General features: G+C 45.7%; 1 protein-coding gene across 1 annotated transcript in view; it reads right to left on the reverse strand.

The window, feature by feature from the left end:
- Positions 1-14385, reverse strand: part of MAML2 (mastermind like transcriptional coactivator 2) — a 215452-nt gene extending 201067 nt beyond the window's left edge. Inside the window, exon 1 of the mRNA XM_087721120.1 lies at positions 12427-14385. Coding sequence (XP_087577246.1) covers positions 12427-12876 — 450 coding nt within the window. The 5' untranslated portion in view covers positions 12877-14385. The remainder of the gene's footprint in view (positions 1-12426) is intronic.
- Positions 14386-18417: the final 4032 nt, after the last annotated feature.

Below are 18417 nucleotides of genomic sequence, written 5' to 3' on the forward strand. Positions count from 1 at the left end.
AATTTACATCTTCAAAATCATGGTGCATCTTATAGTCTGAAAAATACGGTAAGTGGCACAACATGAAAACATGATATAGGAAAGATCGCGCATTAACCCAGGAAGGAGAAACTACAGTTGGTCCTTGACTTATGACCACAATTGAGGCCAAAGTTTCTATTGTTAAGTGAGGCATTTGCTAACATTTTACGACTTTTCTTGCCATAGTTGTTAAGTGAGTCACTGCAGTTGGTACTTTAGTAACCTGGCTGTTAAGTGAATCTGGCTTCTCCGTTGACTTTGCTTGTCAGAAGGTGACAAAAAATGATCCCACAACCCCGGCACACTGCAAAAGTCACAAGTCAAAGCCACAAGACTTACCAGTTTGTTTAGTGACCGTTCCAAGTTACCACAGCCCTGAAAACAAGGATTTATGACCGGTTTCCCAGTTACGACCATTGCAGCATCCACATGGTCACGTGATCCAAATTCAGACGCTTGGCAACTGACTCATATTTATGACGGCTGCAGTGCCCTGTGGGTCATGCGAGTCCCTTTTGCGACCTTCTGACAAGCAAATTTAATAGGGAAGCCGGATTCACTCAACAACCTGGATGCTAATTTAACAACTGTCATGATTCACTTAACTTACTCTGGCAAGAAATTCCGTAAAAATGGAGCAAAACTCAATGAAATGTCGGGCCCAATGACGGTTGTAAGTCGAGCACCACCCGTACTTCAGATAACAGATTAACAGAGTTGGAAGGGACCTTATAGGTCATCTAGTCCAACCCCCCCTTCCCCCGTTCAAGCAGGAGACCCTACACCATTTCTGACAAATAGCAGTCCAATCTCTTCTTGAAAGTCTCAACTGATGGAGCTCCCACAACTTCCGAAGGCAACTTCAGTTCCTTCGGTTGATTGTTCTCACCGTCAGAAAATTCCTCCTTATTTCTAGAGATTTCTAGAAATCTGGAGAGATTTCTTATCTCTCCTTGGTCAGTTTCCATCCATTGTTCCTTGTCTGGCCTTCAAGTGAGTCCCCTTCGGGGGAAAAGGGCAGCATATAAATTTAATAAATCTAAATCTAATCTAAGTGCTTTGTAAAATAGCTTAATCCCTTCCTCTCTGTGGCAGCCCCTCAAATATTGGAAGACTGCTATCGTGTCTCCCCTGGTCCTTCTCTTCACTAGACTAGCCTTGCCCAGTTCCTGCAACCGTTCTTCGTATGTTTTAGTCTCCAGTCCCTGGTTGCCCTCTTCTGCACTTTCTCTAGAGTCTCAACATCTTTTTTTTATAAGATGTTATTTATAAGATATTTTTTTAAACTTGTTTTATGTTCTTTACGTCAGACACACTCTTCAAAAGTTTGTATCGTGGCTACTTCCTGCACCTGAAGCTTATTGAAATTCAGCAAGCAGAGCTTCACTTCCATTACTGCAATTGAAACCTTCTAGTGGAATGATGTCTTTCTTAGTCCTTGTCCACACCGGATTTTTGGCACCCCAGCGAACCTCTTTGGATGTGTGCTGGCACTGTTACAAAGCCCCAAGGGCAGGAATGCTGCACCTGTGTAAACTGTTGAAGGATACCAGAGGGTTCATATTAGGGAAATTGTGATGGGTGAGAAGCTATTTATTCCTGCCTTTGATCCTGTCCTCCAGGATCTCCTCCTTTCGTTGCCAACACTCACTCAGCCTCTCGTTTAACTATCTTAACCCGGGAAGAAGCAAACGAAAAGCTCTAATCCTGCCAAACAGTGTAGCTAGCACGGGTCTCTCTTATGTAAGGAGAGCCCGGAGAACAATCCGAGCCAGATTTCCCTGGGAATTTTTTTTGCAAGCTGACATTATTTATTCTGGGGAGGCTTCCCTTTTTCCTGATGTAATTTTAATTAGGGATGATTTACAAAAAAGAAAAGAATAAATGGCTACTTTTTAAAGATAATATTGTTTGTGATTTCTCAAGGCTGGAGCAAGCAATAAGTGTCTTCCAGATGTTTTGGGATGTGGCTCTTTTGATTTATAACTGTAATAAAATGGTCGGACACTCCGGGCCCCCTAATCTTAAGAGAGAGGAAAGAGTTTACTTTCTCTAAGCGTTATTTATGCACTTCCATTTCCAAGGTTAATTGTTTCCCCCCCCCCCCTCCTAAAGAACCTCGACCTGAAGACCACAAAGAAAGTGAGTCACAGGGTGTACATTTGAATAAACACTGCATATGACAACATTGGGAATTTTGTTCTAGTTTCCTTCCAGACAACATTGTACAGTCAAGGGAATAGAATGTGTTTTTTGTATTCCTAGAGGATATGTCACATAAACCTGTCCTACTTTTAAGAGCTTTACAAATAATAAGAGTTATAAAGAAATGGCAGGTACGAAGAGCTGTTTTCCTCCCTCCCTTCTCTCTGTCTTCTTTATTTCTTTAAAAAAAAACAAAAAACAGCACAACGCAGGTAGTCCTCGACTTATAACTATTCACTTAACAACTGTTCAAAGTTATAATGCCGCTGGAAAAAAGTGACTTACAACCAATGCTTGCACTGATGATGTCTTAGCATCTCATGGTCAAGTGTTCGAAACCAGGTGCTTGGCTATTGGCGTGTACTTGCAGTATATATATATTGGGGGGGGGGGTCACATGATCACCATCTTTGACCTTCCCAGCCGCCTCTGAACAAGTAAAATCAGTGGGGGAATCCGCATTTGCTTAACTACCGCATGATTCACATAACAAATGCAGTGACTGGTTTTAACAACCGTGGCAAAAAAAGGTCACAAAATCAGGCATGACTCGCTTAACAAATGCCTTGCTTACCAATGGAAACTTGTGGTCATAGGTTGAGGACCAACTGTAAATATTTATCATTAAGGTATGCACTGTATATGTATATGTGTGTGTATGTCAGTGGTGGGTCCAGTACCCTGCGACGGGGCCGGTCGTCCACCACGTGCACACGAGCTGTGCATGCATGTGCACCACCGCCCTGCAACGCTCCAGCTGCTTGGCGGAACATTGTGCAGGCACCGTACGCTGCATGCGCAAATAGCCCGGTTGGGTCAAATACAGGGAAGCAACGCGGGCGGCGGGCGGGCCCTCTGAAGCACCGTACCAGAACGGTGAAATTCAATGGTGAAAAGAGTAAGGTTCTACATTTAGGCAAGAAAAACGAAATGCACAGGTACAATACAGGTGGTACCTTGCTCAATAGTAGTAACTGTGAGAGGGATCTTGGAGTCCTAGTGGGCAGCCATTTAAATATGAGCCAGCCGTGTGCAGCCGCTGCCAAAAGAAGCCAACACAGATCTAGGCTACATAAACAGAGGGATAGAATCAAGATCACGTGAAGTGTTAACACCACTTTATAATTCCTTGCTAAGGCCACACTTGGAATACTGCATTGGTCACCACGATGTAGAAAAGATGTGGGACTCTAGAAAGAGTGCAGAGAAGAGCAACAAAAATGATCAGGAGACTGGAGGCTAAAACATATGAAGAACGGTTGCAGGAACTGGGCATGTCTAGTTTAATGAAAAGAAGGACTAGGGGAGACATGAAAGCAGTGTTCCAATATCTCAGGGGTTTCCACAAAGAAGAGGGAGTCAAACTATTCTCCAAGGCACCTGGGTGTATAACAAGAAGCAATGGGTGAAAACTAATCAAGGAGAGAAGGAACTTAGAACTGAGGAGAAATTTCCTGACAGTTAAAACAATTAATCAGTGGAACAACTTGCCTCCAGAAGTTGTAAATGCTCTAACAAGAGATTGGATAACCATTTGTCTGAAACGGTATAGGGTTTCCTGCCTAGGCAGGGAGTTGGACTAGAAGACCTCCAAAGTCCCTTCCAACTCTGTTATTGTATTATATTTGTGCCTCCTGCTCCCAGCAGGCACTAGCCGTAACCCATCACTGATGTATGTATACCAGAGTTTCTCAACCTTGGTAACTTGAAGATGTCCGGACTTCAACTCCCAGAATTCCCCAGCCAGCGAATGCTGGCTGGGGAATTCTGGGAGTTGAAGTCCGGACATCTTCAAGTTGCCAAGGTTGAGAAACACTGATGTATACATACATATATACGTATACACACACACAAGCACACCAGAGGTCATATTCTACCGGTTCGGAGTGTAGCGGCCGAACTGGTGGCGGAAACCACCCACGCACGCCAGCTCTATGGTATCCCATTTAGGCCCTTTTTTCGCCAAAAGCAGATACGTGGAAGGATCTGCGTGCATGCTCACATTTGCAAACCAGTAGGGAAGGTAAGTGTATACCACCCTGATACACACTTACACATATATACCACATATATTCACTCACTCACACTCACTCACAAACACACATACGTTTGTGTGTGTGTGTACGTATAATACGTAATTATTTTGCTCTAATTTTTTTCTAATTGCAGATGATTGTTTTTATGTCTTCTTTATAAACCATTTAAAAACTAGCAACAGACGAAGTTGTCTTCTCAGCTGCTGCCACCACCAACTAACTCTCTGTCTGAAAAGATCTTGAAAGTTGACGCAATTATGTCCTACAATGCTATCAAAGTTCATTTAGGTTTTTTTTTTTCAAAGCTGAAAACCTCAAGAAATTTCCCTCTTCCCTTTCTTCTGAAAAGCATCAGTTGTAAGAAGAAACATTACTCATGTGCTTTACTTGTTTAGAGAATGGAAAAACCTATTTCTTAGATGATTACAGAGAAATGGGTATTCTTTCTTGGTACTAAATGCAACTGAAACCTATGGGATCTTTGCTTAGGTAAGGTAGAATTATCTGATAATTCTAAAATATTATCTCGAGGATGAATTTAGAAGTTAGCTTTAAGTAAATCACCATCTGTGCCCTATTCCATACCTGCTGTTAACGAACAATATCCCTTTTCAGTATTTTTTAGGCTTCCTTGAATTAATATATACTGAATATTTATGAAATCTACTGAATAAGTATGAGATAACTTTATTAAAACTCTCTAAGAGCTACGTGTTTTTCTCTTTGATTATCTTTTGTGTTGAATCAACGGAGGGGGAAAAAATAACAAATTAACCCAAACTCAGCTTTGGCACAACCTTGTAAATAAAGACATATTCCTAAACACCAGACATTATTAATTGTTTTTCTGGGGCCTGAAAAGCATGGAAAAAGAAGAAGGAAACTTTTAAGACTGATTTACAAAAAGTAAATCTCATCAAGAAAGACATTGAAAAGTCCCCCCCTATATTGTAGATATTTCATATTATTATTTATTTTGACTATGGAAATGGAAATGTCTTAAAGGGGATGATGCCCAATATAGATTTATCCAACAATATCGGAATAGTCAATTTTATGGCTCAAGGACAAGTTTAATTTTAGACTCTGAGTTCTTTTGATTATGCCGGAGAACTAATCTTTTTTATAATGCAGCTAAGTGCGACAGAGCAAGCTGATTTGGGTTTTAAGAGGTAGGAGCCAACTTGGAATTTATCCTCAACTATGGAAGCTCCTCATTGTCCCCCATGCAATCTCTCTCTTTAGAAAATTGTTTCAAGGGACAAAAATATGGAGTAACTGCTGTGTATTGTATGTTGGCTCGAACCAACAGTGTAGCTCAAAGAAAGCAAATGTAATCACTGCAAGTCTTGTGCCTAGATCAAGAGAAACCACAATTCCTTTTTGTTCTACATTTGGTCAGACCACAACAAAAATACCGTCTCCAGTTCCATGTATTGCATATTAAGGACAGTGACAAATTGGAACAACTCTTAAGACGATAAGAGGTTTAGAAGGGGAAAAAAAGCCCATGAGGAACATAAGATATTTTCAAGTACCGAAAACATGTTAGATGCTCCATCCATCATTCAACTGCTTCCCTCTGTTATGTCCCAGTCGTTATTAGAAAGTTATACCTGTCCCTGAGCATGCATATTTCATGTGCATAGACTTATTCTTCACAAACATGTACATTTCTGCATTAAATGTTGTCAATGTAAGGGGATGTAGTTATAATAACCAAATTATTCTTCCGATCCCTGCGTTAGTGACAGTAGAGGCAGTCCTGAACTTATGACGGTTTGTTTAACAACTTTCAAAGCTAGGATGGCCTAAGAAAAAGTGCTTCGGGACCTATGTTCATATTTAAGTCCATTATATCATCCCAGAAGTCGTCCCGAAGGTGCTTTTTCAAGAGGCAACTGAACTTTCTGTTTTTTTCTTTGAAGATGTTTCGCTTCTCACCCAAAAAGCTGCTTCAGCTCTCACTGATCCATCCAATCAGAGCACCTTTGGGACAATCATGAACGGGATGTCTGAGAATCTCCATAGAGATCCCAGGGGTGCTTGGCAAGCAATTTGCATTCATGAACAATTGCAGTGTCCTGCAGTTTACAGGATCATGTTTTGCTATTTTTTTTTTGCCTGTTTTAGGCAAAAAGGTTTAAGGTTTAAGATTTTATCTAGTTTGCATACTGCCCTATTCCCGAGAGACCCAGGGCGGCTAACAATCTGAAGGGGAAGGGGGGTACAAAATAAAATAAAAAGACAAACAATTTAAAAATACAGCAACAGTCGTAACCTCAGATGGGGCTGGAAGATTCAACAGCCCCAGGCCTGCCGGAACAGCCAGGTCTTAGTTGCTTTGCGGAAAGCCGGAAGGGAGGTGAGGGTCCGGATCTCAACGGGGAGATCGTTCCAGAGGGCCAGAGCAGCCACAGAGAAGGCCCTCCCCCGGGGAGTTGCCAGCCGACATTGGCTGGCAGATGGGATTTGGAGGAGGCCTAGTCTGTGGGATCTAATAGGTCTTTGGGAGGTAATTGGCAGGAGGCGGTCTCTCAAGTACCCAGGTCCGATACCATGTAGGGCTTTAAAAGTAACGACTAGCACCTTGAAGCGTGTCCGGAGACCAATGGGCAGCCAGTGCAGCTCGCAGAGGATAGGTGTGACGTGGGTGTACCGAGGTGCACCCACAATTGCTCGCGCGGCTGCGTTCTGGACAAGCTGAAGTCTTCGAACACTCTTCAAGGGCAGCCCCATGTAGAGCACGTTACAGTAGTCTATTGGTGCAGCTAGATTTGCTTAACTGCCACCAGATTTGTTTAATAACCATAGTGATTTGCTTTATAACCACTATAAAAATGGCAATAAAATCAGATCTGGTCACGTCGTAATTTGACTTACGACCACACTGACTTACAACCAAAATTCCAGTCCCAAAAGGGGTTATAAGTCAAGGATTATTATTTGCAGGAGAAAAAAGGTGGGAAGCCGTGCAGATATTTTAACACAAACCTAAATCTGGCTCGAATGACCTTTGTCGTTTTCTAAACTAGCCTTTGATCTAGTCTTTAATTGCAGCCCAGAATGAAATTAAGATAACGACATTCTTGCAAAACATGTGTATATGTAAACATGTGTACAGCAAAAATAAAACCAAGCTCTTGGAGCCACTCAAGTGTTTTATTTTCTAAGAAGGTTTGTGGAAAGCTATATAGCCGTGATGGTGAACCAATGGCATGCGTGCCACAGGTAGCACACAGAGCCCACTCCGTGGGCACCCCAGCTCAGCTCCACCGCACATGTGTTCACGCCTCCCGCTGGTCAGCTGATTTTTGTGTCTCTGCCGCGCATCATGCAGGAGGGAGGCGCATGTGAGAGATGCGTGTGCATGCTGAAGGGGCTGTGTACGCATGCGTGGAGGGCGGTGCAGAGTGGTGCCCTGTGGCCCATTTTTGCTCCCAGGATGCTGCAGGGAGGCCTACTAGGCCGAAAATGAGGCACTGGTGGGGGTCGCACGAGCATGTGCAAGGTAGAGCATGGGGGGGGTTGCATGTCACATGGGTTGTCACACACGCATGCATAGAAGGGCGGGGCGCATAGGGAGGTCGTGAGCGCACTGCTTTCGGCATGTGACAACAAAAAAGGTTTAAATAGGTTAAATAGGTTATATAGGATACCAGAATAACAGAGTTGAAAGGGACCTTGGAGGTCTTCTAGTTCAACCCCCTGCTGAGGCTGGAAACCCTATACCGTTTCAGACAAATGGCTATCCAATCTTTTCTTAAAAGCCTCCAATGATGGAGCTCCCACAACTTCTGAAAGAAGCCTTTCCACTGGTTAATTGTTCTAGCAAGAAATTTCTTTTCTTAGTTCTGAGGTTGCTTCTGTCCTTGATTAGTTTCCATCCATTGCTTCTTGTCCTGCCTTCAAGTGCTTTGGAGAATAGGTTGACCTCCTCTTCTTTGTGGCATCCCCTCAGATATTGGAACACTGTGTTCCAATAAAATATATAGGGATCAATAATTGTTATTGGCAACATAGGTGTCTCATAGGAGGTTTACTTTGTAGAATATTAAGCTTTCTACTCACTTTTTAAATTAAATTAATATAAAATTACATGGGGCAGAAACATTGGGTGCCTAATTCCCTAATGGGGTCCTACTTATATTTTCTTGGCTCCCAACAAAATCCCTGCCCCATGTACTTTTATAATGCCTACTCAAAGCACAGACGCAAGATGGCGGCCATAATGGTGTGGTTCAAACTCTGCACAACTCTGCAATGCACCATTCATATAAAACATAAAATTTCAACTGCACTTATCTTGACTTTTTTGACCTTCCTTATCACAACTTCCCTGGTTTAAAAGACCTTCCCTTCCACTGCCTCAATTTAAAGGGAGACGGTCTACAGCAGAATTTCCCACCCTTAGTAACTTTTAAGGTGTGTGGCCAGCTGGGGAATTCTGGGAGTTGAAGTCCTTGCAGCTTAAAGTTGCCCAGGTTGGAAAGCCTCAATCTAGGGATTTTTTTAAAAAATAATGGAGATGGAAAAAATTGTACCCAAAATTCTCCATGGCCACTTCTACCATTAAAGCTCTGAATGGGGGGGACAAAGCAGGCCCCAAATGGCAATTTTGGACCACGGGAGGTGCTTTGGTGGGCTGAAGGGCAGACCCGAGGGCTGTTTGAAGAAGAACAGTCATGATTTTGCTGATGATGTTTTGCAGAATCCACTAGCAATTTCTTAGGCCCGTCAGCTGCTGGTATATCTTACACTCCTGATCGTTCACCCTGATCAACGATTCATCATCCACAACATAAAAGCAGCAGATCCCCGAGGCAACATAAAAACATAACTAAAGAAACAACATCATCACCAGATGGGCTTAAGAAGCATCTTAATGTCCATTCGGTTACCCAAAGTCCTATTTGAAACAGAATTTTTTCCCTTTTTCGAGCACGTTGAAGGTCGAAAAGTGCAGTTCCTGAAATATCTGCTTTATAGTGTACAAACTGGACAGGGTCATTTAGCCAACAGAGCTCCCCATGAGATGTGTATGTGTGTCTCTCTCTGTGTGTGTCTGTGTTTCATGATATTCCTGTTATGGCAGAGGACTCAGACAGTGAGGAGGTTGGAGAGGAACATGGGCCAGTCCTGGAGTCTGGGGAAGGCTCTGATGAGGGCTCTGTGTCGGAGACAGAGAGAGGGCCAGAGCCGTATGCCAGTTACCAGCTGCCTTCAGATCAGACATCAGTGAAGCAGACGAACAGCTGAAGCCTGTTCCCAGTGTGCGCATGCGTAGAGTTGCCAGATGAAGGGAACATCTGAGGAGCAAGGGCCGACTTGGGAGTAAGGCCACAGGTGGACGATGATTGCCCCCCTCCCAGAGGAAATAAAAGAGGAGCAAAAGGGGAGTAGAGGTTGCAGGAGACAATTAGTTCGCTTAATTGGTTCGTGACTCTCCGAGGCTCCTTGCCAGGTTTTGCAGATATCGGCCTGGCAGCTCTCCAAGCCAGATAAGGTCTGTGACTGTAAATCCTCCCTTGAAAGACTTTGCTGGATGTGAGTGAGCAGAATTCACAGGAAATTAATAAAAGGGTTTTTTTGGTTGGGACAAGGAGTTTGCTTCATGCTCTTGGGAAGCCTCGCTCAGAACAGTTCCAGAAAGATTTGAAGAACTGGTCTACTGTATGGGTAATGAGGTGGATGTGATTCTCTGATTGGATTGCTGCTTGCAGGGAGGAGATTTAGAGTGGACTGGCCCCCTGCACCTTGTTTTGGCTGGCAAGGTGCTACAGGTGGCATCCATCCCATCTCTTCCCCCCACCCCCAGTCAACCTACGAAGGAGAACTACAATGCTGATCCAGCCCTCGAAGAAATCCAGTTTGACACGCCTGGTCCAGACGGATGCTGGGTGTTTTTTTTCTCTGTTTCACATTCTATATTATACTTTTAATATTGTTCAGCTAGATACTGCCCAAATAAGGGTGACATTAAGACAATTTGACCTGAGCTGTTCAAGGTCACCCTGATTTGGGCAGCATCTAAATCTAAGGAAACAAATCAACACTTTGATTAGCTTTTTCTTTTTTAAAGGAAATTCAGTTTTGCAAAAACCCTAGGGATCTGGGTAGGGGAAGGGAGGCTCTCCTGATTCCATCTTCCACCTGATGCTCTGGAGATCAAGAGAGGGTCCCCAAACTCGCTCCCCCCCCACTCTGTGTGTGTGCCTGGGTATCTGTGTGTGACACAAGCCCCTCTTGTGGTTGCAGTTCACCCTGCTCCAGATGATAACTGGATAACAGTCATTGCTGGGCCTCTTCTGTCCCACCCAGTCCCTCCCAGCCTCCAAGGTGGGTCAGTTTCTCAAGTGTTATGTGGTTCCAAGTTGTGTATATGTTGGGGTGAGGGGAGAAGACAGGTAGAGATCTTCAAAAGAAAAGACCTGGAGAGGAGAATTTTCCTTAGGCAGGAGTTTAGGCCTAGTACTGCCCCCCCCCCAATCCCCCAACTTTGTTCCAGATTCCGACAATCCCAGTAGAAGTGGAGGATGGGGACTATTCAGGTCAAAAAGCCAGCTGAAGCTACAAAAGGGCTCAATTTGGCTCAACAAACCTTGGTTTGGAAACCTGTGATTGATTAGTTGCATTATTTGAAGCTCAGATGGGTGGTTGTTATGGGGAAAATAGGAGGAGGCAGATGTGTTGGATATAACAGAATAACAGAAGGAACCTTAGAGGTCTTATAGTTCATCCCCCTGCTCAGGTAAGAAACCCTATTGAATCTCTTCTTAAAAAACTTCCAGTGTTGGAACATTCACAACTTCTGGAGGCAAGCTGTTCCACAGATTAATTGTTCTAACTGTCAGGAAATTTCTCCTTAGTTCTAAGTTGCTTCTCTCCTTGATTAGTTTCCACCCATTGCTTCTTGTCCTGCCCTTGGGTGCTTTGTGGAAGCCCCTTAGATATTGGGACACTGCTATCATGCCATCCCTAGTCCTTCTTTTCATTAAACTGACATATGCAATTCCTTTATCTCTTTTAGCCTCCAGTCCCCTAATCATCTTTGTTGCTCTTCTCTGCACTCTTTCTAGAGTCTCAACATCTTTTTTACATTGTGGCGACCAAAACTGGATGCTGTATTCCAAGTGTGGCCTTACCAAGGCACTATAAAGTGATATTAACACTTCACGTGATCTTGATTCTATTCCTCTGTTTATGCAGCCTAGAACTGTGTTGGCTTTTTTGGCAGCTGCTGCACACGGCTGGCTTATATTTAAATGGTTGTCCACTAGGACTCCAAGATCCCTCTCACAGTTACAATAAAGGCAGGGTGCACATAAATACGATTAGTCCTCATCATACGACCACAACTGAGCCCAAAATTTACGTTACTAAGCGAGAAATGTGTTAAGTGAGTTTTGCCCCGTTTTATGACTTTTCCCGCCACATCTGATCAGCGAATCACCAAAGTTGTTAAATGAGTAACCTGGTTGTTAAGTGAATCCTAATTCCCCGTTGACTTGGCTTGTCAGACGATTGCGAAACGGGGATCCCGTGATCCAGGGACCCTGCAACCGTCATAAATACGAGCCAGTTGCCAAGCATTCGGATGTAAATCACGTGACTGCGGGGATGCCACCATAGTCATTAAGTCTGGAAAAAACGGTCACCACTCTCTTTTTTTCAGCGCTGTTGTAACTTAGGTCACTAAATGAATCTTTGTAAGTCGAGCACTATCTGTCAAATAAATTTGGAGATGGGCTGCCAGACTCGATATCAATATATCACTCAAATAGCCATTTGGCCCCCTTTCCCACAGAAAAGAGAACACTGGGAGCCACAAAACCCTTCCAGTGCCCACAAAACTAGCATATATAGTTAAAGTTCTGTTTTCTTCTGAAACTTTCCCTTATCTTGGATTTAATCCATGGTTGGCTTAAAGGGGGTGGTGGTGTTTGAAGAGGTCAATAAATTGTGTGCCGGCAGGTATCACACATTGGTAATTGGGACATTTATTTTGAGCAAGAGGGAGCCGCAACAGAGGAATGAAAGGGCCACATGCGGCTCCAGAGCCAGGGTTGCTGACTCTCTGACATACACCAAATCTTTCGCTTAGGCTGCATAGAAGGAGCATTAAACAGTAAAGAAACAACCGGAGAACTAACGCGCCACTCACCGCAATCAGGGCCGGATTCCTGCCGTCGCCTCCAGTGGCGGCGCTGGGTTGCTCCCCGTTGATCCCACTCCTGACACCAGCGCTCCCGTTGCTGATCAGCTGCGGGGGATAGTAGTCCGTCGCAGGGGGCGCTGCGGCGTTAGTAGATGGCGCGGCTGAGCCGCTGCCTCCGGCCGCTTTACCGTGCTTGCTTCCCTTCCGGGCCGCCTGCCCGTGTTGCACCAGGTTGAGTAGCTGCAAGGTGCTCTCCCGTTCGCGATCCGAGCTCTCGGCTCTGCCCCGCTCGTAGCGGCCCTCGCAGGTCAAGTGGTGCTGGCGGCAGACGGCGATGCGCGCCCGGAGCCTCTCCACGATCGCGCTGTGAACCCGCGGGGCTGCCGCCGCCGCCATCGATCCTCCTCCTCCTCCTCCGAGGAGACCCAGGGCTTGAGGGGGCGCCGTATCCCCCATCCCGACGGGCCGGACTCCTGCCGGCGTTCCGCTGCTCTTTCCCAACCGGAGATCGCGCTCCTTTCTCACGCTGCTCACATGAACGGAGAGGGGGCGGGTGGGGAATCCACTCGCTTAGCTCCAGATCGGACTCGGTTTTTTTTTCCTCTTTTCTTTCTTTCTTTCCTTTCCTCCGTAGGACAACCCGAAGTCAGCCCCCTCCCCTTTTAGGAGCGGCGATCCTTCCTGACAGCTTGACAGATTTATTATTCTTTTTGTTTTGGGGGTCGCGCAAAAAAAAAAAAACAACACCCAAAAAACTACAGACAAGCCATCGGAATCCTTTTCGGGAGATCTGTTAGCCCGGGAGCGCAACTCCCCTCGCGTGCCCCAAAAATTAAGAAGGAAAGAAATTGATCACGATCCATTCCAGCGGTGCAGAACTGCACGAGACATTGAAAATCCGAGGAAGGCAATTGACCACAGAATATTTTTGGGGGGAGTCGATTCCTTCCCCCCCCCAAAAAAAACCCGCCCCGAGCTGTAGGAATCCCTTTTAAAAAAAGGAATCCATTAAAAAAATTAATACATTCTCTCTGCTCCTCGATTATTAATAACACGGGGCGTCTCGGAAGCAATACTTTCCAAGAAGCAGCGAATCTTGGGGGGCGTTTTCTTTCAATCAATCCCCCCCCCCTCAAAAGAAGTTGAGAAGATGCTTTTCCGAAAAGGAGAGAAAGTTATTGGGGATCGTAGCAAACCAGGATCGGGTGCAGAAGCTTGGCGACAGGCGGCGTCGTCCCCCCCGAAGAAGAAGGGAACGCGGAAAAATGAAAAGGAAAAAAAAAGTCAGGACACGAGGTGGAAGAAAGTTGATCGCGGGATCCGTAAGTCAGAAGGGTCGAGCGGGAAGGAGTTGGGGGGGGAGATATCCTTGGTGGAGTGGTTGCAACTACTCCGCTGGCTTTCTCCACCCCGCCTGTCGCCCCGATCTCCCTCGATCCCCGAATCCAAGGGGGGTGGGTAATCAAAACACCATAAAGGGGGTAAAAAATAAAACAAGCGCCCCCAAAAAACAGAAATCCGAAGTTTTCAAAAAAAAAATAATAATAGAAAAATAAAAGCAGTTTTTGCTTCTCGGTGGGAAAAAAAAAAGTGAAAGGGAGAGAGGAAAATTAAAATTCAATGAAAAATCTTTCGGGCTTCTGCAGCCCGGCGCTTACCGCGGCCCCCTGGCCCGAAGCTGCGGGGCGAATAGAGACATCCCTCCTCGCTCCGCCTCTGGGGAAAGCGATTTTCTTTCCCCCCCTCCCCAAAGCGATCCTGAAACTTACAAACTGTCCCCGGCTTTTTGCCTCCAAAACGGAGCGACCCAAGGAGATTTCATCCCCCCTCCCTCGGATCGCGGGAGTGATCTTCCCTCTCTTTCTTTCCGGATTTTTTGGCACTAGTTTCCAGGCGGGGGGGGCTCGACGTCGCCCCCCTCCTTCTCCTCCTCCCTGCGATCCCGCCGCGGCTCTTGCTCTTTTCCCCTTGGCTGGCGCCCGTCTCCGGTTTTAAGCCTCCACCACCGCCGCCGCCGGGCTGCGAGGATTGCGCGGCGCTGGGCTTACAGCGGCACAAGATTTCATTGTGCTCGCGTAGAAAAGAAGCGCAGCGGCAGCAAACGTGAGACTCACCGGGGAGGGAAGAGGGGGGGGGGGAGAAAGAGAGAGAGAGAGAGAGAGATTGAAGAGGAAGGGAGCCCTAGTGGGGAGCTGGCGGTATTGCACCAGAAAAATCCCCCCCATTCTGGAAACCAGGGGTAGGGAGACCCCTTGCGCCGGAGCAGCGTCGTTGCAAGAGAGTTTGCCCGTTTCCTCCGCCGGCCGCTCCTGATGCCGTTTGCAGCGCCCAGCATGAGCGACGCTGGGACTTCCTTCAGCGACCTCTGGACGGGCAGTGGGGCCATGCCAAAAGTCAGGGAGCACCAGGTCAAAAATGAACGGGCCGTGCAGCTGGCGGAAGGCTATAAGTAAGGGAGAAAGACTGAGCAACTTTAAGAACAGATCCTAATCTTGTGCCGGTGAAAGACCGTCATAAAGTGAAGTAAATACAAATCCTAAACTCACCAGGGACAAGGTGGCTCAGTGGCTAAGACGCTGAGCTTGTCGATCAGAAAGACCGGCAGTTCAGTGGTTCAAATCCCTAGCGCTGCATAATGGAGTGAGCTCCCGTTCCTTGTCCCAGCTTCTGCAAACCTAGCAGTTTGAAACCACGTAAAGAATGCAAGTAGAAAATAGGGACCACCTTTGGTGGGAAGGTAGCAGCGTTCCGCGGGCCTTCGGCATTTAGTCATGCCGGCCACATGACCACGGAGACGTCTTCGGACAGCGCTGGCTCTTCAGCTTTGACATGGAGATGATCACCACCCCCTTGAGTCGGGAACACATATGTAGGAGGGGAACTTTTACCTTTACAATGCCCATTTCCCACTCTTGAGCTCTCCTGGTGCCATGTGCCTGCGGCTTTCTAAAAAGATGCTTAAAGAGAGGAGGGGGTCCTTGGGGCTCTCTTGAGCTTGCTTGTTTTGCTTTGCAAATGTTTCATTACCCAAACGTACTAGCACTGATGATGTTACCTAGTTTGGTAATGAAATGTCTGCAAGAAAGCAACCAAGTTCAGAGAGGAACTCATTTCAACTCTACAAATATTCTCCTTTATTAGTGCCTGAAGCCCGTAATTGTTGCCACGAAAGGTGGAAAAAGCAAAAACAGCTACAAACCATTGTACAATTGCCAGCAACGTGCCTTCCATTGAGGACCTGTATGCTGCACAAGTCAAAAAGAGGACTCTGAAAATATCTACAGACCCCTCACATCCTGGACATAAATTGTTTCAACTCCTACCCTCAAAAAGACGCTATAGAGCACTGCACACCAGAACAACTAGACACAAGGAGTTTTTTCCTGAATGCCATCACTGCTAAACAAATAATTCCCCCACCACTGTCAAACCATTCACTAAGGCTGCATTACTATTGATATTAGTCTTCTCATCGTTCCTATCACCCATCTCCTCCCACTTATGACTGCAGGACTGTAACTTTGTTGCTTGTATCCTTACAATTGATATTGATTGTTTCCTAGTATGATTTGATTGCTTATATGTACCCTATGACCAGCGTGACCCGTCAAAACCGCGGTCCACTAAAGCGCGCTTGACGAAAGCGCGTACCTGACGTCATCAGCAGCGCGACGAAAAAAATTAAAAATAAATTAAATTGAAATTAAAATAAAATTAAAGCAAGCCGATTCACATAAAGGTACGGGTTAGGTTTAGGTTTAGGGTTAGGTTAAGGGTTAGGGTTAGGTTTAGGGTTACGTTAAGCGTTAGGGTTAGGTTTAGTGTTAGGTTAAGGGTTAGCGTTAGGTTAAGGGTTAGGTTTAGGGTTAGGTTTGGGGGGGTTAGGGTAAGGTTTTCGCTTTAATTTTAAATTTACCGCTCATAGCGCGATGTCTTCGTCGCGCTGTGATGACGTCACGTACGCGCTTTCGTCGAGCGCGCTTTTGTCTACCGCAGTTTTGTGGTGGAACCATGACCAGAGGTGGCATTCAGCAGATTCTGACCATTTTTGGAGAACCGGTAGCAGAAATTTTGAGTAGTTCGGAGAACCAGTAAATACGACCTCTGACTGCCCCTGCCCCCATTTATTTTCTGCCTCCCAAGTCCCAGCTGATCGGGAGGAAATGGGAATTTTGCAGTAACCTTTTCCTGGAGTAGAGAGGGAATGGAGATTTTACAGTATACTTCCCCTGCCATGCCCACCAAGCCACGCCCACCAAGCCATGCCACGCCCACCAAGCCATGCCACGCCCACCAAGCCATGCCCACAGAACCAGTAGTAAAATAATTTGAATCCCACCACTGTCCTATGATTATCATTAAGTGTTGTACCTTATGATTTGTGATGACTGTATCGGTTTTTTATGTACAGTGGGAGCATCTGCACCAAAGACAAATTCCTTGTGTGTCCAATCACACTTGGCCAATAAAGAATTCTATTCTTCTAGTCTATTTCTCTGGGGAAGTAGTTTAAACATAAAAAAATGGACCTTTTGAAATGGTGCAAATCGGTCTGCAATTTTTTATTGTGTGAGACTCCCACCCTTCCGATATCAATGAGATTTGTCAGTGTATCTAACATCTAACTTTAAAAAAAAAAGTCACCCGCAGAACGGAGGGTCATTCCCGGTGGTTGAATTAAAAGCTCTCCACCCTGCCTTGAATCAGCAGGAAACTATGCCAGCGTGAAATTTTCTGTCCTTGCAGCTAATCCCTGTCCTGCCTCTATTGCCTCTGATCCAACCCACTGCGGAGGGGGGAGCTGTCTGATCTTGCGTGCACGGGGCATGACGAGGAAAGCATTTGTCAATTGCTCTGGCTTTGCTTCCTTCCATTTTCCAGTGGGAGAAACATCTGCCAACCACCGTCCTCCAGTACGAATGCGATGGCTCTGGCTGATGACCGTTTTGTCATCCCTACGCTCCTTCTTGGGCTCGGTATCCTACCCACCATTTGAATTGACTGACGTTCAGAAACAATAATTTGGAGTCACACAGTGAATTTCCATATTTTGTGGAGTATAAGACGCACCGGAGTAGAAGATGCAGCAAGGTTTTGAAGAGGCAAATTTTAAAAAAAGTTTTTGCACTCTGCAGATCTCCCAAAAATGACCCATTTTTCACAAAAACGGGCCCATTTTTGTCCAAAAAGGGCATGGATAGCCTTTAGGAGGCTTACAGAGTGCTCCTGCGGGCTGGGGGGGCAAAACGGCCCATTTTTCGCTCATCTCTGCCTTCCCCAGCCCCCAGGAGCACCCTATAAGCCTCCTAAAGGCTCTGCATGGCCATTTTGGTGAAGGGGGCGGGGTTTGGGGAGGCAAAAAGTGCTGTATTCAGTGTATAAGACGAACCCAGATTTTAAGCCTCTTTTTTCAGCCTCCCCACTCTGGGGCCAGTCAGAGGTGGTATTTGCCGATTCTCTGAACTACTCAAAATTTCAAAACCCTCAAACCAGAAGAACGCCCACCCATACCAATGTCTTGTCGTCGGGGCGCAAATCCTATTTACAGATCACCTAACTTTGTCTCTGTTAGTAGTCATAAGTTCATGCTATAAGCGTGAAAATATTGCTTGAATACCAGCATGAGTTAAGAATGATTTAGGGCTACCTCAGGCATAGGCTTACACACACACACACACACACACACACACACACACACACACACACACCATGAGGTTAACACAATGAGGACATAACACAAATGAGAAGTAGTCAAAACACGTTTGTGATGTAATTTAATACAAGGAAAAGTCCCGTGTTGCAGTTTCCATCTTAAGAGTTGTACACTCATTATTTACAAGGGCTTTTATTTGAAAAGCATAATGACATCTGAACGTAATAGATCAGTGGTGGCAAACCTATGGCACACGTGCCAGAGGTGGGGGGCAGCACCCTCTCTGTGGGCACACGAGCCGTCGTCCCAGCTCACCTCCGCCACATATGCGCAAGCACCTCCTA

Source organism: Thamnophis sirtalis, unplaced genomic scaffold, assembly GCF_051295495.1.
Source record: "Thamnophis sirtalis isolate CommonGarterSnake01/CBP01778 unplaced genomic scaffold, rThaSir2_p1.2 scaffold_8, whole genome shotgun sequence".
Taxonomy (NCBI): domain Eukaryota; kingdom Metazoa; phylum Chordata; class Lepidosauria; order Squamata; family Natricidae; genus Thamnophis; species Thamnophis sirtalis.